The sequence below is a fragment of the Rhinopithecus bieti genome, unplaced genomic scaffold, assembly GCF_001698545.2.
Source record: "Rhinopithecus bieti isolate Rb0 unplaced genomic scaffold, ASM169854v2 scaffold_82929, whole genome shotgun sequence".
Lineage (NCBI taxonomy): Eukaryota > Metazoa > Chordata > Mammalia > Primates > Cercopithecidae > Rhinopithecus > Rhinopithecus bieti.
The window spans coordinates 62193-89609 of NW_016830474.1; the positions used below are offsets into that span (position 1 = coordinate 62193).

General features: G+C 48.7%; 1 protein-coding gene across 1 annotated transcript in view; it reads left to right on the forward strand.

Moving 5' to 3' along the window:
- SGSM1 (small G protein signaling modulator 1) overlaps positions 1–27417 on the forward strand; it is a 93176-nt gene that overhangs the window by 13336 nt on the left and 52423 nt on the right. Inside the window, exons 5-14 of the mRNA XM_017865546.1 lie at positions 3084–3151; positions 3369–3514; positions 3633–3764; positions 7988–8112; positions 15003–15070; positions 15940–16103; positions 16287–16419; positions 21302–21466; positions 23671–23809; positions 26536–26752. Coding sequence (XP_017721035.1) covers positions 3084–3151; positions 3369–3514; positions 3633–3764; positions 7988–8112; positions 15003–15070; positions 15940–16103; positions 16287–16419; positions 21302–21466; positions 23671–23809; positions 26536–26752 — 1357 coding nt within the window. The remainder of the gene's footprint in view (positions 1–3083; positions 3152–3368; positions 3515–3632; positions 3765–7987; positions 8113–15002; positions 15071–15939; positions 16104–16286; positions 16420–21301; positions 21467–23670; positions 23810–26535; positions 26753–27417) is intronic.

The following is a 27417-nucleotide window of genomic DNA, read 5'->3' on the forward strand; positions in this document are numbered from 1 at the left end:
TCTCGGCCTCCCAAAGTGCTGGGATTACAGGTTTGAGCCACCGCGCCCGGCCTTTTATTTATTTTGAGACCCCTACCTACTCATTTTTGAGGCAGCATGTTCAAGGGTTTTGATCATATAATTCTGCTGATTTTTAGAAACTGAGTGGTGGCAAAGTGAAAAGTTTCTTGATGTGTTATCTTCAGAGTTGATGCCAAAATGCACAACCTTGATATTGAATTAAGTCCAGAGCATGTCAATTCTGGCTCATACAATATTCCAGTTGATGGAAGACTCTTAGGGGGTAAGATTACAATGATGTTGCCACCATTTCGTGAGAATTTCCTGATGTTGGGCTCTGTGCTGTGCTATATAAGCAAGTTGTCATTGAATCCTTCCAACAGCCCAGGCATTTGAGTTCTCTACTTCCTCCCATTTTACAGCTGAGGACCAAAGCTCAGAGAGGGGTCTCACTTGCCCAGCGACACAAAGCAAGACAGGGAGTGGCATAGCTGGGCTCCCACCCACTCTGTGTCACTCCAGATCCCATGTCCTGTACTTTCTGCTGTATGCTGGCAAGAGTTGAGGCAGGTGGGCTCAGCCCAAGCCTGTATCTGCCTGCCGTGTGGCCTCCAGCAACTAAATCACTTACCCTCTATTGGGAGAACCCACTCCCGATGTTTAACGTGGGTTCTTTTCTATTTCCTAAGTGTCTCGGCTGGGTTGAGAAATAAAGGGAAAGAGCACAAGAGAGAGAAATTAAAGCTGGGTGTCTGGGGGAGACATCACATGTCGGCAGGATCCGTGATGTTCCCTGAGCCGTAAAAGCAGCAAGTTTCTATTAGCGATTTTCAAAAGGGGAGGGAGTGCACAAATAGGGTGTGGGTCACAGAGATCACATACTTTACAAAGCAATAAAATTTTACAAAGCAATAAAATATCACAAAGCAAATGGAGGCAGGGCGAGATCACAGGACCACCGGATGAGGTGAAATTAAAATTGCTAATGAAGTTTCGGCAGGCAATGTTGTTGATAACATCTTATCAGGAAACTGGGTTTGAGAGCAGGCGACCCGTCTGACCAAAATTTATTAGGCGGGAATTTTCCTCCACCTAATAAGCCTGGGAGCGCTACAGGAGACCGGGGCTTATTTCATCCCTTCGGCTTCAACCATCAAAGATGGGACACCTTGAAAGGGGCCGTCTATAAGCCTACCTTCAGGGCGCATTCTCTTTCTCAGGGCTGTTCCTTGCTGAGAAAAAGAATTCAGCGATATTTCTCTTATTTGCTTATGAAAGAGGAGAAATATAGCTCTGTTCCATCCGGCTCACCGGCGGCCAGTTCAAAGTTGCCTCTCTCGTTCCCTGAACATCACTGTTACCCTGTTCTTTTTTTAAGATGCCCAGATTTCATATTGTTCAAACACACATGCTCTACAAACAATTTGTGCAGTTGATACAATCACAGGGTCCTGAGGCAACATTCATCCTCCTCAGCTTACAAAGAAGATGACAGGATTAAGAGATTAAAGACAGGCATAGGAAATCACAAGGGTATTGATTGGGGAAGTGATAATTGTCCATGAAATCGTCACAATTTATGTTCAGAGATGACAATAAAGACAGGTGTAAGAAATTATAAAAGTATTAATTTGGGGAACTAATAAATGTCCATGAAATCTTCACAATGTATGTTCTTCTGCCGCGGCTTCAGCCGGTCCCTCCGTTTGGGGTCCCTGACTTCCCACAACACCCTCTCTGGGCCTGAGATCCCTTGGGAGGTCAGAACAAGGTCCTTTCCAATCCTGAAATTGTTTGTTTCTAGACTGTATGATTTTTCAAGGAATTAGAAACCGCTACACAATAACTCAGTTGTGGAAACATTCAACACAAACATTGTATTGATGGTGTATTAGTTCATTGTGATGCTGCTGATAAAGCTATGCCTGAAACTGGGAACAAAAAGAGGTTTAATTGGATTTAAAGTTTCACATGGCTGGGGAGGCCTCAGAATCATGGCAGGAGGCAAAAGGCACTTCTTACATGGTGGTGGCAAGAGAAAAATGAGGAAGAAGCAAAAGCAGAAACCTCTAATAAACCCATCATATCTCGTGAGACTTATTCACGATCACAAGAATAGCATGGGAAAGACCGGCCCCCATGATTCAATTACCTTCCTCTGGGTTGCTCCCACAATGTGGGAAGTCTGGGAGATACAATTCAATTTGGGATTTGGGTGGGGACACGGCCAAACCATATCAGATGACATCACTTGTTATTCTTCACAGCCAAATCCCAGGGGGCATTTTTGAGCATCTCAGGCCAGTGCTCTCAATATTAGTTATCAAGGCAGGAAAGCTTGTTATACAGCTTTTCAGTACCCACTGCTGCTAAAGCAGCATTTGGTTGCCCCAGTAATAGAAGGGCAGACATCATCTGAGCCTCTAAGTCACTTCCTGTCTCAAATGGAAGATGTGGTAGAGGCAGATAGAGTCAACCAGGCCTCCGCAACCTATTAATTATTATTTCTGTTACTGTTATAAAGGCTCTATCATGACCATGTGTTAAGGAGGTACATGCTGAGCACTCTGCTAAATGCTTTTAATTTTTTGTTTCTCTTGAAAGTCCTTCCAATAGGCTGGGCATAGTGGCTTATGCCTGTAATCTCAGTGCTTTGGAGGCCAAGGTGGTGGGATCACTTGAGGCCAGGAATTCAAGACCAGCCTGGGCAACATAATAAGACCCTGTCTCTACAAAAAATTAAAAAATTAGCCAGGTCTGGTGGCACATGCCTCTAGCCCCAGCTAATCGGGAGGCTGAAGTGGAAGGATCGCTTGAGCCCAGGAGTTGGAGGTTACAGTGCACTTTGATTGTGCCACTGCATTCCAGCCTGGGTGACAGAGAAGGACCTTATCTTTAAAAACAAAAAAAAAGAGTCCTTCTGTCAGCCCTATGAGCTACATTATTATTATCCCCATTTTACAGATGGGGCAGCTGAGGCTTTGGGTGGTAACCGAGTGACACTGGGGATTGAACTCTCGTCTGTGGATAGTGCGTCCTCTGCTGGTCTCCATCCAAACCTGCATATTCTCTCCTCTTGCTAGTAAATACTATGAGAAGGAAGCTCTCCTGATGGACCCTGTGGACGGCCCCATCCTTGCGTCTTTGTTGGGTAAGTGGTCCTGTGACCACTTCTAGATGTAGCTGAGCTTCATCTAGACCCCTGGTCTTGAGTCTCAGGGGCAACTCCTCTGGGACTCTCTTACCCCGTCCAGCCTCGCCCATCAAAATGCACGCTGTCCTGGCAGGCTGGAAGAGGGTAGTGAGGTGGTAAATGAGCGGGAGGACTTTCCGGGGCAGTGGGTTCCCAGCTCCCACATGCCCCTCAGTGGGGCCCTGTGCCCTAGAGTACACCAAGATGAAGACTGCAGATCACTTCTGGACCGATCCCTCGGCTGACGAACTTGTCCAGAGGCACCGCATCCACAGCTCCCATGTGCGGCAGGACTCGCCCACCAAGCGTCCCGCGCTCTGTGTGAGTGGGGTGGACAGTGGGGCTGTGGGAGGGACCTTGCATGGGGGTAGGAAACAGGGTAGGAGCCCTCAAGGTCACCTCAGGCCTCATCCCTCTGTCTCCCTTCATGCTCTACCAGATCCAGAAGAGGCATTCCAGTGGCAGCATGGACGACCGGCCATCCCTCTCTGCCCGCGATTATGTGGAGTCCCTGCATCAGAACTCCCGTGCCACCCTGCTCTATGGCAAAAACAACGTTCTGGTTCAGCCGGTGAGAGGTTATCTTGGGCCCAGATCTTGCACTGAGGGTCTCACTCCAGGTTATGGAGGAAGAGGCCTCTCTGGCTCCAGGTTGCCAATCCATTCATCCATTTATCCACTCACCCATGCACATATCCATCCGCCCAACATTCATTCATGCGTCAGTCTATACGTACATCCCCCCATCCTTACATCCATCCATTCATCCACCCATTGTTACATCCATCCATCCACCCATTGTCACATCCATCCATACACCTATCTTTTTTATTTTTGAGATAGAGTCTCGCTCTGTCGCCCAGTCTGGCGTGCAGTGGCACGATCTCAGCTCACTGCAAGCTCTGCCTCCCGAGTTCACGCCATTTTCCTGCCTCAGCCTCCCGAGTAGCTGGGACTACAGGCGCCTGCCACCTCGCCCAGCTAATTTTTTGTATATTTAGTGGAGACGGGGTTTCACCATATTAGCCAGGATGGTCTCGATCTCCTGACCTCGTGATCCACCCGCCTCGGCCTCCCAAAGTGCTGGGATTACAGGCATGAGCCACCACGCCCGGCCAATCCACCCATCTTTACATTCATTTATCCACCCATCTTACATCCATCCATCCATCCATTCATCCATTTGTCCATTTATTTTCCCGTCCATCTCTTCACTCACCTGCATACTCAGGCTTCTATCCATCTGTTCACTCTTGTTCTCACTCATTGATTCAGCAAACATTTCCATGGACCTGCTGTGTGCTAAGTGCATATGGTGTCAAGATCTTCATTCTCATGACCAATATTTCTTGATGCTTCCCTATGTGTCAGGCACTGTGCAAAATGTTTTCAACTGTATTAACTCTTAAACCTCCCAACGACCCTTTGAGGCATGTACCATTATTTCAGGCCTCAGTATTATCAGATGGTAATACTGAGGGCTATACAGGTGAAGTAAGGTGCAGACAGTTATTATGTGAATTCAGGCCAGCTGGTGCCAGAGTCAGTGCCATCACTCAGTCACCTTCTCTGCCCCATCACAAGGCTAGGCTGCAGGGATGGGTGGTAGATGAGGCATATATAGTTCCTGCCTTCATGCAGCGTCCCCTTTGGCTGTATCCTCCCTAGGGCCATTTGGTTGCATGGTCATTGTGGTGTTTGGGCTCTCAGCAGGAGGAAGCAAAGGGAAAACCATCAGCCACTCCATTCTCTGTAGTCAGTTTTAATCACTGAGTGACCTTGAGCAAGTCACTTTTCCCTCTGAGCCTCCATATCTGCATCACAATGGGTATAAAATCCGATTGCTGCAAATCTAAGAAGCCACTAATTTAAGATACACCGTTTTCTTTTTTTTTTGTTTTCAGACGGAGTCTCACTCTGTCGCCCAGGCTGGAGTGTAGTGGCACGATCTCGGCTGACTGCAAGCTCCACCTCCCGGGTTCACGCCTTTCTCCTGCCTCAGCCTCCCACGTAACTGGGACTACAGGCACCCGCCACCACGCCCGGCTAATTTGTTATATTTTTAGTAGAGACGGGGTTTCACCGTGTTAGCCGGGATGGTATCCATCTCCTGACCTCGTGATCCGCCCACCTTCACCTCCCAAAGTGCTGGGATTACAGGCGTGAGCCACTGGGCCCAGCCTAAGATACACCGTTTCTTAACGTAATCTAAACAAATTAAAAATGCTATTTAGAGGGCCGAGTGTGGTGGCTCATGCCAGTAATCCCAGCACTTTGGAAGGCTGAGGCAGGAGGATCACAAGTTCAGGAGTCCAAGACCAGCTTGGCCAATGTAGTGAAACCCTGTCTCTACTAAAAATAGAAAAAAATAGCTGGGTGTGGTGGCACGTGCCTGTAGTCCCAGCTACTTGGGAGACTGAGGCAGAATTGCTTGAACCCAGGAGGTGGAGGTTGCAGTGAGTCGAGATTGCACCATTGCACTCCAGACTGGGAAACAGAGCGAGACTCTGTCTCAAAAAAAAAAAAAAAAACGCGATTTAGATTATTACATACAGTGTTTTTGTTTTGTTTTGTTTTGTTTTGCTACTTAAAAAATTTAGCTTATGCTTTTTGAAAGAGGTCTTTGAAACTTACATGGATGTAGTTTTGTTTTTTAATCTATATCACTTTTATAAGTAACACACAGGGAAAATGCCATTGAAATAAGATATTCTTCAAACTTCTTCCAGTTCAGAGTTCCATCCTCTGTATCACTTTTCGACTTAGTCATCAGTGCCCTCATTTTTCCACACATTGTTTTCTGTTCCATCAAGAGGAGGAGTTAACAATCATCTGCACCTCTACTTGTTTTTGCAAATAAAGTTTTATTGGGATACAGCTACAGCCTATGACTGCTTTCAGGCCTTGCTGGCAGAGTTGAGTGGTTGCAGCTGAGCTTGTATAGCTTACAAATCCAAAAAATATTTCCTATTTGTCCCTTTACACAAAAAGTTTGGTGGTCCCTGATCCAGGAGCACAGGAAGTGCAGCATTTCTTGCAAGAATGTCCACTCTCATCTCGGGGATGTTTTTTGTTTTTTGTCTTTTTTGTTTTTTGTTTTTTTTTGAGACAAGGTCTCACTGTCACCCAGGCTGGAGTGCAGTGGTGTGATCATGGCTCACTGTAGCCTCAAACTCCTGGGCTCAAGCAAGCCTCCCACCTCAGCCTCCTGAGCAGCTGGGACTATAGGTGTGTACCATCATGCCTGGCTAATTTTTGAGTTTTTTTTTGTAGAGATGGGGTCTTGCTACATTGTCCAGGCTAATGTAAAACTCCTGGGCTCAGGTAATTGTCCCACCTCAGCCTCCCAAACCTCTGGGATTGCAGGCGTGAGCCACTGCACCCAGGCTGTGATGGTTCTTAAGTCCTGTAAAGTGTTTGGTTGTTGCTTTACAAGAAAATCTTGGCTGGGCGCAGTGGCTCATGCCTGTAATCCTAGGACTTTGGGAGGTCAAGGCAGGTGGATCACCTGAGATCAGGAGATTGAGACCAGCCTGGCCAACATGGTGAAACCCCATCTCTACTAAAAAAAAATACAAAAATTGGCTGGGCGTGGTGGCAGGTGCCTGTAATCCCAGCTACTTGGGAGGTTGAGGCAAAAGAATCACTTGAACCTGGGAAGCAGATGTTGCAGTGAGCCGAAATCGCACCACTGCCCTCCAGTCTTGGCAACAGAGCAAGACTCCATCTCAAAAAAAAAAAAAAAAAAGAAGAAGAAAGACAATCTGGACTTGTGGGCTTCCCTGCAGGGATGAATACGTGCCTGCCTTGCCAGCATCACGCAGGCACTCTACTGCTCCATTCCTAGCCTTCACATGTGCACAGTAGGTTTTCCATTCAAAGATGAATCGCAGTCAAATCTTTTTGAAGACATTTAAAATAGCACCTACATTCCACATGTGCAATAACAACCGTGTCCAAAACTTAATTGAAATGACGACGCTTTGAACGGCTGTTCAGTCAGGCAGGACAGCCACGTCACAGTTATGATTAGAAGACCCACCCCCATTTCAGGTACATGAAAACGTGAACAATCAAGATGCGTGTCTTTGGATTGATGAAATACTGCACTGCTCCTCCCTTGGGGTTGTAAGTGCGTGGGTTAAATCAAGACAGTGTGTGTGAAGGCTGAGCCGTGCTCAGGACACATTTGGTGCTCAGTAAATGTTGGGGTGAATTTGGTGGGGGGATGGTGACATCGCCCTCCCCACACACCCACCTGGGATAAAACAAAGCCGGTGAGAATTCCTGTAGGTAAATCTAGGGGAGAAAAGGGACCGGCTACTGGGCGGGAGTGTAGCAGGGGTCTTTGGGAGGAGGTTTCTGAGTATTGTCTCTGGGAAGGGCCCTAGAGCCCAGCTGCCATCTGTTTCTCCCTTAAGCCTGGCCAAGATAAATGCCTTCTGTTTTGAAAAGCATGATTTTCAGTGGGGCAGGGCCTCCTTCCTGGCTCTGAAGGAACCTGGGGTCAGGGACCCTCGAGATCAGAAGGAAGTCAGAGTGTGAAAGTGATGGGAGTGGGAGGCTTTTACAGCTGGATGATGTAGAACCCATCCTGGGAGGTTGGCTGCAAATGGCTTTACTTAGCAAGGCCACCTGGAAGGAGGCTTTAGAGTCTTCCACGTGGCCAGGGCCTTGAAGGGATTAACCCAACCTCTTAGTTCCGATTATGTGTTCTTGAGTCAAATGGGCCAGGGCCTATGTCCACAGTGACTCCAGCACCACGGCCAGACCTGAGTCCTCCTCTCTCTGCAGAGGGACGACATGGAGGCTGTGCCAGGGTACCTGTCCCTGCACCAGACGGCTGACGTCATGACCTTGAAGTGGACCCCCAACCAGCTGATGAACGGGTCTGTGGGGGACCTGGACTATGAGAAGAGGTAGGGCACTGCGTCTGCTGTGTGTCCCTTGGGTCCTTCCACTCCCCTTGGCACAAGGAAGTTCCTCCCCGGGAGAGGGGAGGCTTGTATCCAGCCCCTGCTTCTGCCCACTCTTCTGCCTTCTTGTTAGGGTCACTTGGCTCAGCCTCCCTGCAGCTGTGGCCTCCTGGGAAACTCAAAGGCTCGAGAGGATCTGGAAACCAACTGGAAGAGTCTTAGGGCATGGGAGTTGGCAATGCCCTGGACAAAACCATCCAGAGGGAGAAATCTTTACAGAGATCTCCTAAGCCTACAAATGGCAAATATTCTTCAGTCTCTGTCCTTCTTCTCGATCACTCAATAAAAAGGGAAGGCAGGAGGTACTAGTAGGCATCTGGTCCAGGGCTACATCTGCCATGAAATCCTGTGATTTATAAGGCCCAGCAAAGGCTTTCAAGTCACACTTGAAAGGAATGCAGGGACAGGGGATTTCCTGCTGCAGTGCCTGGATTTCAGCCCAGTTAGGGAAGACTTTAGGAGGAACAAATAAAGCCATGGTGCAGAGGTGTGGCTGGTTCAAATATTTCAGCTTGAGGAGGTTTGGCTGCTGGTGAGGAGGAGAAGCAGTGGTTTTTCCTGCTCCAAGTCCAGTCGAATCTTATTTTTATGTTACATTTTATTGCTTTCCTAAAAAAATATTTTACAATTAAGAATTTTTAACCTAAAGATAGACAGAACTCAGGTACTCATCACCCTGCCCTCATGGCCATGAGCCCATTTCCTCCTTCCAGAATAATATTATTCTGGGCCAGGTGCGGTGGCTCACACCTGTAATCCCAACACTTCGGGAGGCTGAGGCAGGTAGATCATGAGGTCAGGAGTTCAAGAGCAGCCTGGCCAACATGGTGAAACCCCATCTCTACTAAAAATACAAAAATTAGCTGGGCATGGTGGCGCATGCCTGTAATCCCAGCTACTCAGAGGAGGGTGAGGCAGGAGAATTGTTTGAAACCAGGAGGCAGAGGTTGCAGTGAGCTGAGATCGCATCATTGCACTCCAGCCTGTGCAACAGAGCGAGACTCTGTCTTAAAATATATATATATGCGCCTGGCATGGTGGCTCACACCTGTAAACTCAGCACTTTGGGAGATGGAGGCGGACGGATCACGAGGTCAGGAGATCAAGACCATCCTGGCTAACACAGTGAAACCCTGTCTCTACCAAAAATACAAAAAATTAGCCAGGCGTGGTGACAGACGCCTGTAGTCCTAGCTACTCCTGAGGCTGAGACGGGAGAATGTCATGAACCTGGGAGGCGGAGCTTGCAGTGAGCCGAGATCATGCCACTGCACTCCAGCCTGGGCGACAGAGCAAGACTCCATCTCAAAATAAATAAATAAATAAAATATATATATATTATTCTGAAGCAACATGCAGACATGATATGATTTCATCTGAAATATTTTAATGTATATCTCAAAAAATAAGGACTCTTCAAGAAACATCAGGCCTTGTACTGATGAAAAGTGTTCTCTAGGCCGGACGTGGTGGCTCATGTCTGTAATCCCAGCATTTTGGGAGGCTGAGGTGGATATATCATGAGGTCAGGAGTTCAAGACCAGCCTGGCCAACAGCGTGAAACCCTGTATCTACTAAAAATACAAAACTTAGCTGGGCATGGTGGCAGGCACCTGTAATCCCAGTTACTCGGGGGACTGAGGCAGAAAATTGCTTGAACCCGGGAGGCAGAGGTTGCAATGAGCCGAGATCGCGCCACTGCACTCCAGCCTGGATGACAAAGCGAGACTCCGTCTCAAAAAAAAAAAAAAAAAAAAAGAATGTTTTCTAAGCTGGTAAGCTGGTCGTTTATTGTGTAGGAGTCACCATCTGTCCTCAGAGCTGGTCAGTGGACAGGACAATTGGTCCTGTGCTAGGCACAATAATTCAGCTCCAGCCAGACCCTGCAGTCTCTCACTCTCTCTTTTTAAACACTTTAATTTTATTTATTCATATTTTATCTTATTTATTTATTCGTTTTTTTGAGACACTGTCTCGCTCTGTTGCCCAGGCTGGAATGCAGTGATACGATCTTGGCTCACTGCAACCTCCGCCTCCTGGGTTCAAGCGATTCTCCCACCTCAGCCTCCCAAGTAGCTGGGATTACAGGGACTTGCCACCACACCCAGCTAATTTTTGTATTTTCAGTAGAGACGGGTTTTCATCATGTTGGCCAGGCTGGTCTCAATCTTATCTTAAGTGATCTGCCCGTCTCGGCCACCTCACAAGGTTATTTTAATTTATTTTTTTAATTTCTATTTTATTTTATATAGAGATGGTGTCTCATTTTGTCGCCCAGGCTGGTCTTGAACTTCTGGCTTCAAGAAAGCCTCCCACCTCGGCCTCCCAGACTCTATAGAGTTTCTAATCAGAAGACCATCAAGGAAGAATAGGGGAGGGGTCCCAGGGTGCTCTGGGCTCGGAACCTCGTCTTAGCCTGTTTATCTTAAACCTTGGTCTAAAACTTTCTTTTTTCCCGCTGAGTCCAGATCACACAAGCCCTGAATCTCCTTTGTAGCATTTAGAAGACTGTGTGACTACACAGTTGATCTGTGCCTGTATACCTACCATCTTGCCCTCAAGAGTTCAGTGCCTTAAAGGCAAGAGTCCTGTCTTGTTCGCATATTATCCCAAGCACCTACCACAGCTTGTAGCACATAGTAGGTGCTCACATCAGCCTTGTGAAATGAACCAGGGAAGTCAGGGGACCTGGATTCATTCACTGGATGTTTACTGAGCACCTACTCTGTGCCAGCCACTGTACTAGATGCAAGGGAGACAGCAGTTGTAGAAAAGGAGGGGAAAATCTTTACCTTCTCAGAGCTTACATTCTACTGGAAGTCAATGAATGGGCAAGGAGATGGATGGACATATGCTATGGTACCAAGCCTTTGCTCCACTCTCACCTTGCTGGATGACCTGGGGTACCTCACTTCACCTCAATGAGCCTCAGGGTTCCCTTTTTATCAAGTGGAGGAGTAGGATGAGACAGTCTCCTTAGAATTGAAGGCATTCCCAGAGGATCTTCAGGGGCTTCTCAAACCTTGAAGCGTCTTGCACCCAACATCAAAGCTTTAACTGCACGAGGACCCTGTTTGTTGCTTGTACTTGAGCCCAGGGTTGTGTGGGCCAGAAACCTGATGCTAGTGTTTTGGGAAAAGCATTGGCTCCCATGATTGCCAAGCCCCACCCCAGCGCAGATCATCGGGGACCCGTGTTTCTGCATCATCTTTCCGTGTTGGTGAACAGGGACCTCGTAGGCACTTGATACTGAGTTCTGGCTGAATCAGAACTTCTAAGGTCACTGCCTAGGAGCTGGGGTGTCTCTGTGAACTCCTGTCTGTCCTTGTTATTCTCGCCAGAACCTGAGGCTCAATGGAAAATAAATGGCAGGAGTCAGAAATATGAAGGTTGGTATATGGGGAAGGGGTTTGCCCCAGGAGCTCCAGCATCCCTTGGGGGACCAAGAAACAATGAACTGGGGTGGTTTTTGTCTGAGCTTATGCAGGAGCCTCTTTTTTTTTTTTTTTTTTTGAGACGGAGTTTTGGTCTTGTGGCCCAGCCTGGAGTGCAATGGCGTGATCTCAGCTCACTGCAACCTCTGCCTCCCAGGTTCAAGCAATTCTCCTGCCTCAGCCTCCCGAGTAACTGGGATTACAGGCATGTGCCACCACGCCTGGCTAATTTTGTATTTTTAGTAGAGACAGGGTTTCTCCATGTTGGTCAAGCTGGTCTCGAACCCCTGACCTCAGGTGATCCATCCACCTTGGCCTCCCAAAGTGTTGGGATTACAGGCGTGAGCCACCGTGCCTAGCCGGAGCTCTTTTTTCTTTTCACAGTCAACCTCACTCCTGCACAGCCACGATCCTCACTCACTAGCTGGGTATCCCAGTATTACAGGGAAAATGTCACCAAAAAGCTGGATATTGGGGTTCTGGAGTCAGGCTGGACTTGCCTCCGATCTCAGCCCTACTGTGTGGAGCAGCAGTGGAACTTTCCTGTGCTGCTGGTAGGACAACCAATTTGCAGACCAGTTTGGCAGTTTCTTGTAACATCCCCTTATCATGTGACCCAGCAATTCCGCTCATAGGGATCTACCCAAGAGAAATGAAAACTTAGACCCACACAAAAACTTACACACAAATGCTTATAACAGCATTATTCATAATAACCCCAGACTGAAAGCAAGCCAAATGCCCATCAACTGAAGAATGGATGTAGACATCTGTGGTCCATCCATGCAACAGGATATTACTTGTCTATAAAAAGGGATAAATCACCAGTGGACATTACAACATGGACAAACCTCAAAAGCCTTATATCACATGAAAGAAGCCAGCCATGAAGGGCACATGTTGTAGGATTCCATTTAGATGGAATGTCCAGAAAAAGGCACATCTGTGGAGTCAGAAAGCAGACTGTTGGTTGCCTAGGGCTGTGGGCAGGAAGGAAGATTGACCACAAACAGGCAACGGGAACCTTTTGGGGGTGGTAAAAATGTTCTAAAACTGGCTTGTGATGATGGTTGCCCAAATCTGTATATTTACTCATCAAACTGTACACTTACAGTGAGTAAATTCTATGGTGTGTGAATTATACCTCAGTAAAGCTGCTAAAACATGCAAAAGAAAACCAGAAATAGCCCTTGCTCCTTCCTAGCTATGCGGCCTGGGACAATCAGCTCCACTTCTTTGAGCCTCAGATTATTTATCTGTAAGATGGGAATGTAGTAAGGGAACCTCTGAATAAGCATATAGGGAGAATTTATGTAACAGAAGTGCATGGAAAACCCTTAGCTGGGAGCCTGGCACCTGGATAGGGCTCTCAGTCATGGGGGCTGTTGGTGTCATTTTCATGGATCCAAAGAGACTATGGCCACAGAGCTCCTCCTTGCTGATGGCTGGTGGTGGCTTTGTTCACTGGGCATTTCCAGTGCTCAGCATTCACTATGCACTGTGCACATTCTCTGAGCATCACAGAGAAGCAAACAAAACAGAGCCCTTCTGCAGGTGTTCAGCACCCTTTGGGGAATCAGAGGAGAGGACAGGTGGTTGCAACCCAGCGTGATGGACACACAGGGCTGTAGGAGCCCAGGAAGGACACCCTGACTAGACTGGGTATGGGAGGGGCTCAACAGAGGCTGCTACCCTTGTGTCCTCCAGTCTTCGAAGGACATTTACTTCCGTGAACTCTGGTAAGGCTGATTCCGGTACAGGCCAGGGCAAGAAGGGTTTTCAAAGAGAAAGGGTCCCCAGCAGTGGGACTTGAGGGTTTTTCTGAGCCTATTCCACTTTTTTCATTTCACAGCTGGGGAAACTGAGGGCCAGAAACGGAGGTAGGAACTGGCTAAGGTCTCTGGTGGAAGTGGGATTTGAACGCTGCTGACTTTGAAGCCTGTGTTAGTTTGGGTCCTCCAAGAAGCGGGCACCAAGACAGTATTGGACCAGCAGAGATTTATTGGGGACACACCTGTGCAGGTTAAGGGAGGGGCAGGAGCAGACAGGGAGAGCCTTCAGACCGCCATGCAGGGAGGAAGAGGAAGAAGGAAGGAAGGTCAGGCAGAAGGAATCTGAGACACAGCACGGCTCTAAGAACGTTTGGCCAGGTCAGTTGGAAGTCTCCAGTGGACTGTTGACTGTTGGAGGAGTTCCTTGTCTCGCAGGAACGAGTGGCACTAGTACTCCGGCATGCTAGGTCCTGGCTGGGAGCAGCCTAAGGGAAGCATGGCTTCGATGCAAATGTGGTGATAGATCCAGGGGGTGCCTTCTGAAGTTAATCCGCTCTGCTCCCCTCAGCAAGGTCTTCTGAAGGAGATCTGAGTGGTGCATTTCCATGGCCACCACAAAACCCAAGTTCCTGTGACCTCCACCTCCCAGTGTGTTCTGATGAGAAAAGCTATTTGTTTCAGGACAGCAGCAAGGTTTTGAGCTGGAAATGGAAACACTTAAATACATAATCATAGGGACAACTTCCCAGGTATGCACTTGTTAATGTATCATCTCTGTGCTGAGCCCTTCAAATACGTGATTCTATTTAATCCTCACAGCAACACAATGGGATGGGTGTTATTCTAGTCCCCATTTTATAGATGAGGAAACTGAGGCTCAGAGAAACCCTCAAGTCACACTGCTGGGGACCTGTGAAGCTACTGAGTGGCATTCTAACTCCTGCACATGGATACATAGTGGCCTGGAGTTAGGATGTGTTTTAGTCAAGACTCCTAGACGCCAGTTAGAGAAAACCAGATTCAAGCTGACTTAAGCACTGGCCCACACGAACTGAAAACTCCAGGGGCAGTAGCTTCAGGCATGGATGGATCCAGGGACTTGAATGACGGGGACCTGCACTCTTTCCATCTCTTTGCTCTGTCTTCCTGTCTTTTGACGCCATTCTCAGGCATAGTCGCTTCCATCTTCAGACTTCTGCCCTTACCACTACTCTCCAGGCAGAACAAGGCATCTCTTTCCCAGTCATTCAAATGGAAACCTAATAATTGAGTCTCATTGGTTCTGCCAGAGTCAGGAGTCAGTCCTGCACTGAACACTGGCTGGAACAGTGGGACAGGTTGATTGACCAGGGTCAGGTGGGCATTCCTGGAGTCCCAGGGTGGAGAGTGAGTGGGGTCTACCTCACCTCCCATATGGACTGGGGGTAGGGAGGATGGTAACCTCGGAAAATTGGGGTTCTGAGACCAGAAAAACGGGAGATAGAGTCTGGGCAGGATGGGACACAGATGCTGGGGACCTAGTGGGAAGGGTGGAGGAGCTCCTGGGTGTGGTCTGCTGGTGTCTCAGCCCCTCTGCACAATGGGGTAAGCAGAAGTCTTGCAAGCCTGACCCTCCCTCCACTTCCAGCGTCTACTGGGACTATGCCATGACCATCCGCTTGGAGGAGATTGTCTACCTGCACTGCCACCAGCAAGGTAGGGACTGTGGGGACAGGAAGGGGGCTGTGTGTTCCTCTTGGATCCCCTGCCTGTCTCCACCCCTGCCTATGCATTAGCATTGTATGATAGTGATATGGTGGACACCCCATATTACCTGTGCAACCTTGGGCAAGGGACCTCACCTCTCTGTGCCTCCGTTTCCCCATCTGTAACATGGGAATTACAACAGGACCCTCTCATGGGGTAGTTATGAAGATGAAATGATGGATGTTAAGGGCTCAGCATGAAATCCACCTATGGCTATGGCATTAGTTGCTGACACTAAGCACTGATAATGCTTAGATGACTCTGCCATCGACCAGCTGTGTGACCTTGGGGGAAGTTACTTAACCTCTCTGAGCTTTGGTTTCATCATTTGTAACATGGGCAATAACAGATAGGACTCTTAGGGATATTGTTTTTCAATAAGACAGTGCCTCTAACATGACTGTGCTTGTACTCAGTAAGTGCTCAATACATGCTAGCCAGAGTCAGCGACTGCCCCGAGACAGGGGAAGTTGAAGGCTTCCATACAAAAATAGGTCACGAAGATTTGTAAAGGATTCCTGAGGAGCGTAGGGTGCTAGGGGGCATCTTTTCTTTTGGTGGTTAATGTCAGGAAGGTCAACTTGGTTCTTCTTGACTTTGTCCTGTAGTCCTGTCAGAGGTGGATGGTGGGTGAGATGAGAGAGACTCAGGGGAGGTAAAAACTGCTCCTGACCTTTGCCCAGGCCTTTCCCAGAGCCTCAGAGCAGGATCCCTGGGTCTGGCTTGGCACCCCTGGGGGATGTGTTTGCAGGAAGGGGCTGTCCCCGTGCCTCATAGTGACTTCCCACTGGGTCTTCTCTGGCTGCTGGTGGCGGCAGTGGACAGCGGCGGGACAGTGGTATTGGTCAGCCAGGACGGGATCCAGAGGCCGCCCTTCCGCTTCCCCAAGGGTGGGCACCTCCTGCAGTTCCTCTCGTGCCTGGAGAATGGGCTGCTCCCGCATGGGCAGTTGGACCCACCCCTGTGGTCCCAGCGGGGTAAGGTGAGTGATCATGGGGACCCAGGGAGGCTGGGGTGGAGACTGGTCACAGAGGGTGGTTGTTTTTGCCTGTGTGCCTTTATGTGACTGTGTGGCCTCATGCGCTCCCCACTGATACCTTCAGCCTAAGCATGTTGTGGGGACAGGTGTGTCCCAAGGATCTTGCTTTGGGACATGTTCTTGCAGGGCAAAGTGTTTCCTAAACTGCGCAAGCGAAGCCCTCAGGGTTCTGCCGAGTCCACATCTTCAGACAAAGACGATGACGAGGCCACAGATTATGTGTTCAGGATCATCTACCCTGGCATGCAGTCGGAATTCGGTGAGCTGCTCTGTCCCGGGCCCCAGGGAGTCACCTGCTAACTGATGCTGAAAATGATTCCAGGTGTTTGAAACTAGAAGATGACAGGTCTGGATTCTGGGGCTAACAGGAGGATCTGGAAACAAAGTTGGTTTCTTGGTAGCCTCAGTTTCCCCCCAAATAAGAACAATAACCACCCTCTACTTGTCTAATAAAGACATTAGGAGAGGTGGCCTGGGGTGATGGCAACGGCATAGGTTCTGGAATCCTGGCTGAACTTGGGCAAGTCATCTCAGCCCTCTGTGCCTCAGTTTCCTCATCTGTAAAATGGGCATGTTCATAGCACCAGTTACATAAGTCATTCTGGGGATTAAACGAGGCAAGGCGGCTGGGTATGGTGGCTCACACCCATAATCCTGGCACTTTGGGAGGCCGAAATTTGGGAGGGAGCACTTTGGATTGCCCGAGCCCAGGAGTTTAAGACCAGCCTGAGCAACATGGCGAAACCCTGTCTCTACAAAAAATACAAAAATTAGCCAGGTGTGGTGGCGTGCATCTGTGGTCCCAGCTATTTGGGAGACTGAGGTGGGAGGATCACCTGAGCCTGGGGAGGTCGAGGCTGCAATAAGCCGTGGTTGTGTCATTGCACTCCAGCCTGGACAACAAAGTGAGGCCCTGTCTCAAAATAAATGAAAATTAAAATATTTTTAAAATGAGATAAGGCATTTCACACATATACAAAACACTCAAATGTTGTTGTTGTTAATATTCTATTTCCCCTTATTATAAAGAGTCAATGAGATGATGAAATATTCATTGTAGAGCCCATGGAGTAAGGCCTTGCACACAGTAGGCCCTCAGTAAGTTGTAGTCAAACTTGACACCAATAGAGGCGAAGCACATGAGATGATGGTGAATGGCAAGCAGGTTGCACAGTGCCTTCGTGACACAGATGCGTAGCAAATGGAAGTTCTTACTGCTAAGAGCGTCATCATTGCGGGGCTATTGGGAGGATTCAGTGAATTAAGATTTGAAAAGTACTTAGAAGAGGGCCTGGCATTTATGAAGCATGGTATGGGTGTCTGTTAAACAAATCAGTATTGAGTGGTAGGCTCTTTCTGTTCACTTCATTTTATTTAACATGCAGCGGCCCTGATGTTCCCATCCGAGGATGATGGCTCTGAGCCTCCCTTTGCTGAAGCAGCCACGTGCTGGGCAGTGAGAGGCTCTTGTGAGAGCAGATGTCCTCCTGGACAAGGCTGGAATCCCTTAAGCGCTACAGAGTGTCCTGAAGTGTTCATGACCATGTCTGTTCCTGCCCTGGATCAGGGCCTCCCAGCTACTCCATGGAACCAGGCACTCAAAATCCTGACCAGACACCAAGGCTCTTGTGGGCCCCAAGACTGAAAGGCTCCATGTATGAGGGTGAAATCCCCTGGGATGCTGAGCCAGCTTCTGTCCTGTTGCCTGAGAACCTGGGCTTCCCACCCCTGTGAAGACCAACATTCATTAAGAGTTCCACTCGAGAGCCAGTTATCAGAGAGGGCTAGATCCCCTGTAGTTGCCTTCCCAGGAAACTCCACAGCTTCTCATCCAACAGGCAATGTGCACACTCCCGCTGGGAGCTAGGCAGAGTGCTGGGTGTTTAGTTTATTTGGAGATTCTCCATGTCATCCTCCTGTGGCTTGATAAAGGCCAGTGGAACAGACACTGGCTGTGCTCACCCACAACCTCAGCATTTCCCATTCTGTGCATGCTGTTCAGCTACCAGCCGCGGCTCTCTGTCTCAGTATCTCTTTGCCTGAGGATTTTCTCTGACCACAAGAGTCCCTTCTGGCCAGGGATGGGGCATATTGGAAGCATCAGAGAACCAGTGCCTCCCTGGAGCAGCCCTCAGCTCATGGCTGATAGGAGTTAGTGTATCAATGTCCCAGCTCCCTCTCCCTTTGTGAGGCAAACTCTGACATACATGTTCTGCACAGACTCCTAGAACTTCCATGGGAGATTAAGCGTAGTTACCTCTATTGGTAACTTGCTTGGCGACTAACCCTTTACTCCCTCCCCTTTTCTTCCTTTGTCTCAGTTTGCCCCTCCCTTACTGATGTGCCTTTGGAACTTGCACTTGGATCCTTGTCTGCCCTTGAGGAAACACCCAACTAATTCAGTTTATCTAGAACTGGACATCTGAGCCTTAGCATTACTGTCATTTGGGATGGAAAAATTCTTTGTTATAGGAGGTGGTCCTGTGCATTGTGGAATGTTGAGCACCCACTAGATGCCAAGTAGCAAACTTACTTTGCTCTAAGTTGTGACAACCAGATATGTCTCTAGGCATTGCCAGGTGTCCTCTGAAGGGTGGCAAAATTGCCCCGGTTGAGAACCATTGGTTTAGAGAAAAGAATGCATCACTGTATTCAGCTCTGCCACTGCAGTGTGGTTAAGTGACCTGTCCTCCGCAGACCTCACTTCCTTCTCTGTAGAGTGGGGTAACAGCACTCCCCACCAGCATCATATTCTGAGGAATCAGCAAGATCATTCCTAAAACACCTGGTGACCTGACCTGGGGCCTGACGCTTGGCAGATGCTCAGTAAGCAATAGCAGGTATCATGTCTTGAGTGCCACTGTGTGCCAGGCCCACTTCTGTCCGTTGTCCCGCTTATCTTAATTCATTCCATCCTCACCATAGCCCTCCCAGGTTGTCATCACCATCCCCCATTTTGCAAGGAGGAAACTGATTCCCAGAAGGGTTAAGCGACCAGTCCAGGATCACATAGCTAATTCTTGTCATGGCTGGGATTTGAACGCAGGAGGTCTCGCTCCAGAGCCTGTGCCTCTAACCACCACTCCATGCACATCGTTTTGACTGGTAGGGGGCAGGCATTGTGGTTTCACTGCCTTCATTCTCAAGGTCAGCTTCAACCCACATGGAAATGGCAACCGCATCCTTGGTTGATTTTCTGGGGCTTGAGCCTCACAGGCTTAACAAAAACAGTCATCTTACAGTTTCCATCTGTGACGGGTTTCTGTCTGTGAGAGGTATGAAGTTCTTTCTGAAAGAGGGCCTAAATCAGAAGTCAACAAACCCCTTTTCATGGGCCAAATTCGGCCCACTCACCTGTTTTTGTAAATAAAGATTATATATAATCTCGCTCTGTTGCCCAGGCTGGAGTACAGTGGTGCAATCATGGCTCACTGCAGCCTCGACCTCCTGGGCTCAGTTGATCCTCCCACCTCAGCCTCCTGGGTAGCTGGAATCACAGGCACAAGCCACCATACCTGGCTACATTTTTTTTGATTTTTTGTAGAGATGGGGTTTTGCCATGTTGCCCAGGCTGGGCTTGGAACTCCTGGGCCCAAGCGACTCATCCGCCTTGGGCTCCCAAAGTCCTGGGATTGCAGGAGTGAGCCACCTCCCAGCCCCTTGATTGTGTTTCTATTGGATAGTGCTGGTCTAGCGTGGGGTTTCTCAGCCTCAGCACTGTTGACATTTAGGGTTGAATAATTCCTTGTGTGGGGATTGCCTTGTGTACGATGTTGAGCAGCATCCCTGACCTCCAGCTACTGGACAACAGTAGCACCTAATTAATCCCCAAGGCGTGAAAACCCAAAGTGTCTCCAAACATGGACAGGATTGCCCAGGTTGAGAACAGATGGTGTGGAGAGAAGTGCCTATGAGAAACCAGCTGAGGTAGAAAGAGTAGGATGACAGTCAAGTCCTCAGGCCAGGCACAGTGGCTCATGCCTGTAATCCCAGCACTTTGGGAGGCTGAGGTGGGAGGATGGCTTGAGCCCAGGAATTCGAGACCAGCCTGGGCAACATGGCGAAACTCCATCTCTACAAAAAATTTTAAAAACATTAGCTGGCCATGCTGGCACGTGCCTGTAGTCCCAGCTACTCAGGAGACTGAGGATGGAGGATCACTTGAGCCTGGGAGATCAGGGCTGCAGTAAGCCACGTTTGTGCCACTGTACATCAGCCTGGATGACAAAACAAGACCCTGCCTCACAATAAAAAAAAAAAAAAAAAAGGTCAAATCCCCTGAGTTGGGGTCTTGGCTCCTCTGCTTATTAGCTGGGTGGTCTTGGGCGTGTTGCTTAAACTCTCCGTGACGCAGTTTTCCAATCTGTAAAAGCAATCTGTAAAAGGGGATAATGATAGTACTATACTCAGTAGGGACAGCTGTTGTTAGGGGAAAGAGGAGAGGGACTTCAGTCAAAAAGACTAGATATGTCTGCTACTGCCTGGCAGGGCGTTGGGTGATTAAGTTGTGCCATCATTCTGAGCCTCAGTTTCTTCTTCTGCAAAGTGGAAGAGGGAGGATGCATCCCTCACAGGATCGTGAAGGACAATAACTGGTTTCTTTAGGTTTGCTCAGGTCGCAAACTGCCTAGTCTGACACTCAGCACATAGTAGGCACGATATAAAAATCAACATTCTTTCTTCTTTTTTTTTTTTTTTTTGAGACAAAGTCTCGCTCTGTCACCCAGGCTGGAGTGCTGTGGCCGGATCTCAGCTCATTGCAACCTCCGCCTCCCGGGTTCATGCCATTCTCCTGCCTCAGCCTCCCGAGTAGCTGGGACTACAGGCGGCCGCCACCTTGCCCGGCTAGTTTTTTGTAGCTTTTAGTAGAGACAGGGTTTCACCGTGTTAGCCAGGATGGTCTCGATCTCCTGACCTCGTGATCCGCCCGTCTCGGCCTCCCAAAGTGCTGGGATTACAGGCTTGAGCCACCGCGCCTGGCCCATTCTTTCTTCTAATTGAACACAGTATATGTGGGAGCTGTGTGGAGCCAGGGAGGGGGAGGTTTGGAGCCCCCAGAAACTGACTCTTCCAGCTGTCTCAGTGTCCTGAGGTGGCTCCGAACCCCCATCTCACTGGTTCTTTCTGTTTTATATCTCAAGTTGCCCCCGACCTCTTGGGCAGCACTTCCTCCATCTCTGTGGGCCCTGCCTGGATGATGGTTCCTGCAGGCCAGTCCATGCTGGTGGTGGCCAGAGGGAGTCAGTGGGAGCGAGCCAGATGGGACGCTACTCTCCCCACGCCGAGCCTGAAGGAGCAGCCCCCCAGTAATGTCTGGGATCTCCCCTTCCCCGGGGGCTGGGTGCCAGCCACCTCTGCCATGTTGTCATTTGAGTCCTGGTCCCAAGGGAGATGGAGGCAGGAAGGGAGATGGAGGCAGAGAGATTGATGCCCTCCTGCTGTCTAGCCTCCACCCTATGGAAGGCAGCTTGCAGTATTGTAGGTTCAGTAGCAGAGGGATCAATTGGTGTTATCTGTGTGGATGCGAGTGTGAGAGGCTGGGATGGAGGAAGGCACGGTTGCATGCTTGGGCTAAACTGGTCAGTGCACCCCTGAGATTGGCTAAGAACTGGGGCTATTTTTCTAGAACATTTTACAGGGGCTTACTGGTCTTTCTTGGCTAGCTCATGGGTGAGTCTACATGGGGAAGAATAGTGTAACAAGCCACATTTGGTGGCTGCGAGAACTACATCATATAGGCAGCTTCCTCTTCTGTCAGTGGGCAGGGGCTGACCTTGTCAGCTACGGAGTTCTGATGGCAAGAGGACGAGTTCCACAACTCTCCCTTACCTTGGGGCCCAAGGGAAGAGTCAGGGTATTACCAGCTGTCCTGTGGGGACCATGACATATGGGAGAAAAAGTGTGCCACTCTCTTCACTTCCTACAACAGGGATTAGAAAACTAAGACTTGGCCGGGCGCGGTGGCTCAAGCCTGTAATCCCAGCACTTTGGGAGGCCGAGACGGGCGGATCACAAGGTGAGGAGATCGAGACCATCCTGGCTAACACAGTGAAATCCCATCTCTACTAAAAAATACAAAAAAAAACTAGCCGGGCGAGGTGGCGGGCGCCTGTAGTCCCAGCTACTCGGGAGGCTGAGGCAGGAGAATAGCGTAAACCTGGGAGGCGGAGCTTGCAGTGAGCTGAGATCCGGCCACTGCACTCCAGCCTGGGCGACAGAGCGAGACTCCGTCTCAGAAAAAAAAAAATGAAAAAAAAAAAGAAAACTAAGACTCATGAGCTAAATTCAGCCCCATTCTGTACCAGCCTATGAGCTAAGAATGGTTTTTCAATTTTTAAATGATCCAAAAAAGCCAAAAGGAGAGTAATATTTTGTGACATGAAAATGATATGACATTCACATTTCACTATTTGTAAATAAAGTTTTATTTATTTTATTAGAATGTGCCCATGCTTCTTTTTTTAACATTTTGTTTATGGCTACTTTTGGACTACAACAACAGAGTCAAGTGCTTATGACAGAGACCAAATGGCTTGCAAACGCTAAAATATTTACTAGCTGTCCTTTTGCAGGAAAAGTTTATGGATCCCTGTTTTAAGGAAAGTAAAGCTTTTGCGTCTGTCTAGGACTACCAAGAGGCCAGGAAATTGACTATAGAAATTGTAATGCATAGGTCCCCAGTATGTTTGTTATGTGGCTTTGTAGACACTGCAGTTTTTACGAAGCTGAGAAAGAAAAATAAAGGAAGCTATAAGTGCTGTATCCTGAGAATGACTGGTCAGGAATCACCAGTGTCCACAAGTTGGGAAATCAGAGTCTGTCGAATGTACTTGCTGTATCAAAATTGCTTTAGAAATACAGATTTGAGAGCTCTGTCTCCAGGATTTAGTTGAGTAGGCCAGAGTGTGAGGCAGTCATATTGCTTTTTAACAAGCCTCCCACATTATTTTAGGGAGTCGCTAATATATTTAAGACCCACTTGGTGGAGCAGCTTTAGCCTCAGAACCATGGACAGCGCAGGTGCCCTCTTCATCAGCAGGGGCTTCACTGGGTCTCTGGCACTTGGGTGCCCTGCCTCATCTGTTGAGTCAGGCTCTCTTCCATCTCACCCGTGAGGCCTGTCTCTTCTCCAGAATCACCCAGCAGGCTCCCCTCCCCTCCTGCAGCATCCTGTTAGTATGACTAAGTGACAACATGGTGAGGTTTGGCTTCCTGCTCTGGGATTGGGCCTGTTTTCTTGGCTCTTGGCTCTCTGTGTCCTCTTCTTCTCTCTTTGGCTGTCATCAGCTCTGCCCATCTCTCAGGGCCACCATATTTTGGTTGTGGCTTTCATTGGGTCAGGCAGACTCAAGGATGTTCGGGGCTGCTGTTTCCTACTGTCACCTTCAGGGTCTTTTCCTGTCTCTGTGCTGGCTGGGGCGGGTGAACTGCTTGCTCTGGGGTGAGATTTCTGTGACCCACATAGGCTTAAACAGGGTGATTCTTCTGCCCCTCCTTCTATCCACCACAGTGCCCCAGGATCTGATGGATGTCTCTGTGAGCAACCTCCCATCCCTGTGGCAGCCCAGTCCCCGGAAGTCCTCCTGTTCCTCCTGTTCACAGAGTGGCTTGGCTGATGGTGGCTCAACCAATGGCTGCAACCACGAGAGGTATGAGGATCCTGAGCTGCAGGTGGAGGGAGCTGAAGGATGTACCAGAGATCTGTAGATGCCCATATCTTACCCTGCACTGAATTCAGAATGAACATAACCTGTGGACTCAGGCAGATAGAGGTTAAATCCTGGCCATGAAATCCTAGCTGTTAGAGGGTCACTTGTATTAGTCAGGATAAACAAGGTTATGGTGCAGTAACAAACAGTCCTAAAATCTCAGTGGCTTTTTTATAACAAAAGTTTATTTATCATGCATGCTGTGTTTCTATCATGGGTCATCTGGTGCTATTTTTCCCACACTAAAGGGCCTGGGTGATGGAGCAGCTACCATCTTGAATGTTGCCAGTTACAGTGACAGGGAAAGGTAACTCTGCAGAGGTTGGAACCCACAATTAAAAAGGCTCTGGCCAAAAGCAGCACATGTCATATCCACTCACAGCCCATTGGCCCCATCCACAAGGGGACAGCAAGTGCAGCCCTACCATACACCTAGAAGGCAGAATAATCCCAGAGCTATAATTTAATGACAACCACATCTCAGTTTGCGCCTCCACACAGTGGAAATTCCAGTTCTTGCTTTATATGGCTGTGGTAAGGACCAGCTCAGGTAATGGTTTAAAGTGGCCAGAATGTGGCACCTGCACATGGTACTGTTCAGTAAATGACACTTCCTGTTTTGTTGTATAAAGTTAAATCTCAACTCATCTCCCGTTTGCCCATAGTTTTGTCTCTTTGAAACTATTCAGCCAGTTCATGAGACTGGTTTTGTTTTCACCTGGTCCGACCTGGCCTGGCCTGAGAGAATGGAACCCTTTTGTCCTTGCGGGGCTTCTGTCCCAGTGGATGGTCCAGTCATCAGCCATAGGATGTAAGGGGTGGGAGTCGGCATCAAATTTTTGAAGTCATCCAACCCCCTGGTTCCTCAGGGTGTGGTCCGGGAACCAACATCAGCACCTGGGCAAATTCTGAGTCTCTCATCCCAAACTTCCTGAATCAGAACCTGTATTTAACACGGTTTCAAGACCATGTGTATACTTTAAAGTTTGAGAAGTGCTAATATTACTGGAGATTCTTTTTTTTTTTTTTTTTGAGACAGAGTCTCTCTCTGTCGCCCAGGCTAGAGTGCAATGGGGTGATCTCGGCTCACTGCAACCTCCACCTCCCATGTTTAAGCAATTCTCCTGACTTAGCCTCCCGAGTAGCTGGGACTACAGGCACACACCACCATTCCTGGCTAATTTTTGTGTTTTTAGTAGAGATGGGGTTTCACTATGTTGTCCAGGTTGGTCTCGAACTTCTGACCTCAAGTGATCTGCCTGCCCCGGCCTCCCAAAGTGCTGGGATTACAGGCGTGAGCCACTGCACCCGGCCTGGAGATTCTCTTATTGTGCATCAGAATCACCTGGGCTAGGTGGCAAGACATACCAGTTCCTGGACTACTTCCTAGAGGTCCTGACTGAGTAGGTATGTGCGGGACCCAGTAATCCACATGTTGGAGAAACTCCAAGTAACTCTTGGGTTGATGGTCCATGGACCAGTGAGAAAGGCTGCTATAACCCATTGCCCCCTCTCCTGTTGTAGCATCTGCTTACACACCTTGAGTGACGGAGAACTCACTACCTTGCAGAAAGCGAAGTCTACAGTGGGAAAGCTGTTGATGCGATCCTATTCTCGCGTAACCTGAGCAAGTCTGAGCCTCGCCAACCTGAGGGCACAAAGGGGGACTCTTTCCTGCTTAATGTTCCTACCTGCCTCCGTATGCCTAAGTGGAGGACTTCAGCTATGCTCCTCCTGCCCTGCCCCAGTCTACGTGTTTTTCTGGATGTCTCCTGGGATGTCCTGAGAACAAATATGCAGATACTCTTCCATTCTATACTCTACGAGAGTGTACAACAATCCCTTCAGTGTCCTGGATTTCTCCAACAATGCTAGAATCTGACTCTTCTCACCTCTTTTAGCCAAAAAATTCCCAAAAATTCCCACACAAAGAGAAGCTTTGAGACATCACCTACTTAGCAATCAGCCAGATTCTGAATCCCAATTTGGTTCAGCTTGATTCAACTGGATCACTTTAGAAATCAGAACGCTTTCTGCAAGGGATAGAAACCCACTTCGAACTGGTTCAAGTAAAAAAGGAAATGTGTTGGCATAACTGAGAAGTTCAGAGACACAGTGGCTTCAGGCATGGCTGGATACAGATGATCGAGATAGGAATCTCTGTTTCTTCAGCTCTTGGCTCTGCTTGCCTCTATGATGGTTCCATTCTCAGACAGGCACTTCCTATGCAGTGGCAAAGATGGCTCCCAGCAGCCACTGCCCAATATCCCACTGGCTTAGAAACCCAAGCAGAAAAGTGTCTGTTACCTAGTAATTCCAACAAAAGTCCCAGGGCTAATTCTCACTGGCTCAGGTTGGGTCACATGACCATCTCTGCCCCGATCACTATGACTCCAACCTGAGTCCTGTAGTGGGCAGAGTCATCCCCATGCAAACCACACAGACAGAGAGTTGTGGAGAGCGTGATTTCTCAGGGGAATATTGGGACTGGTAGCAGAAGAGGCAATAATGCTGTGCAAGTGGAGATAATAGCAGCCCTCCCTACTAAAATCCCTGACTGGTTGATTTTAATCTGCCCTCTAGAGATAACACATAGTTACCCTCTCCAGAAAATCTGGGCTGTGTTTGGATCTGTTCTAAGCATCTCCCTCTTTCTCCACCTGCAGGGCTCCCCTGAAACTTCTCTGTGACAATATGAAGTACCAGATCCTCTCCAGAGCCTTCTATGGATGTACGTATAGGGCTTCATTGCCAGTGTGTCTCCGTGGAGCAGCTATTGGTGCCTGCTGTATGCCAGCAACATCAAGAGATACTGGCTCTGGAATTTGGACCTCTCCTCCTCTATTCCCTAAATGTCTGGTTTTAGTAACATTACATGAACCTCTCTGAGCCTCAGTTTCCTTGTCTACTGACGGGAGAAATTTTATCCCTGGGTCCTGACAGTAGGGTCCCCTGGGGGCAGAGATTTGGTTTAATCACCACTGCATCCCCAGGTGCTGCAGCGGAGGACTTGTTTTCAGGATTGAATGAGGACCACGTAGAAAGCCCCTAGCGCCTAGTATTGTATGCTGTAGGTGCTCAGTGAATGTCAGTTTCCTTCTCTCATGAGCAGAAGCTGCAGAACGAGTAAGGTGACCTTATCCCTCCCCCAAAACTTAAATATTAAATTCATAATACTTGTGTTCTGATTATTTCCATTTAACAGATGAAGACACTAAGGCACAGAGAGGCAAAATGACTTGTCTAAGGTCACACAGCTAACAAGCAGCAGAGCTGGGACTCAGACCCTGGCCTGTCTGACTCCAAAAGCTTTGTGTTTTCCTCTCTGCTGTCTTTTATTTCTTTCTTTTTTTTTTGAGACAGAGTCTCGCTCGGTCGCCCAGACTGGAGTGCAGTGGCGTGATCTCGGCTCACTGCAGCCTCCGCCTCCCGGGTTCACGCCATTCTCCCGCCTCAGCCTCCTGAGTAGCCGGGATTACAGGTGCCCGCCACCACACCCGGCTAATTTTATGTATTTTTAGTAGAGATGGGGTTTCACCATGTTGGCC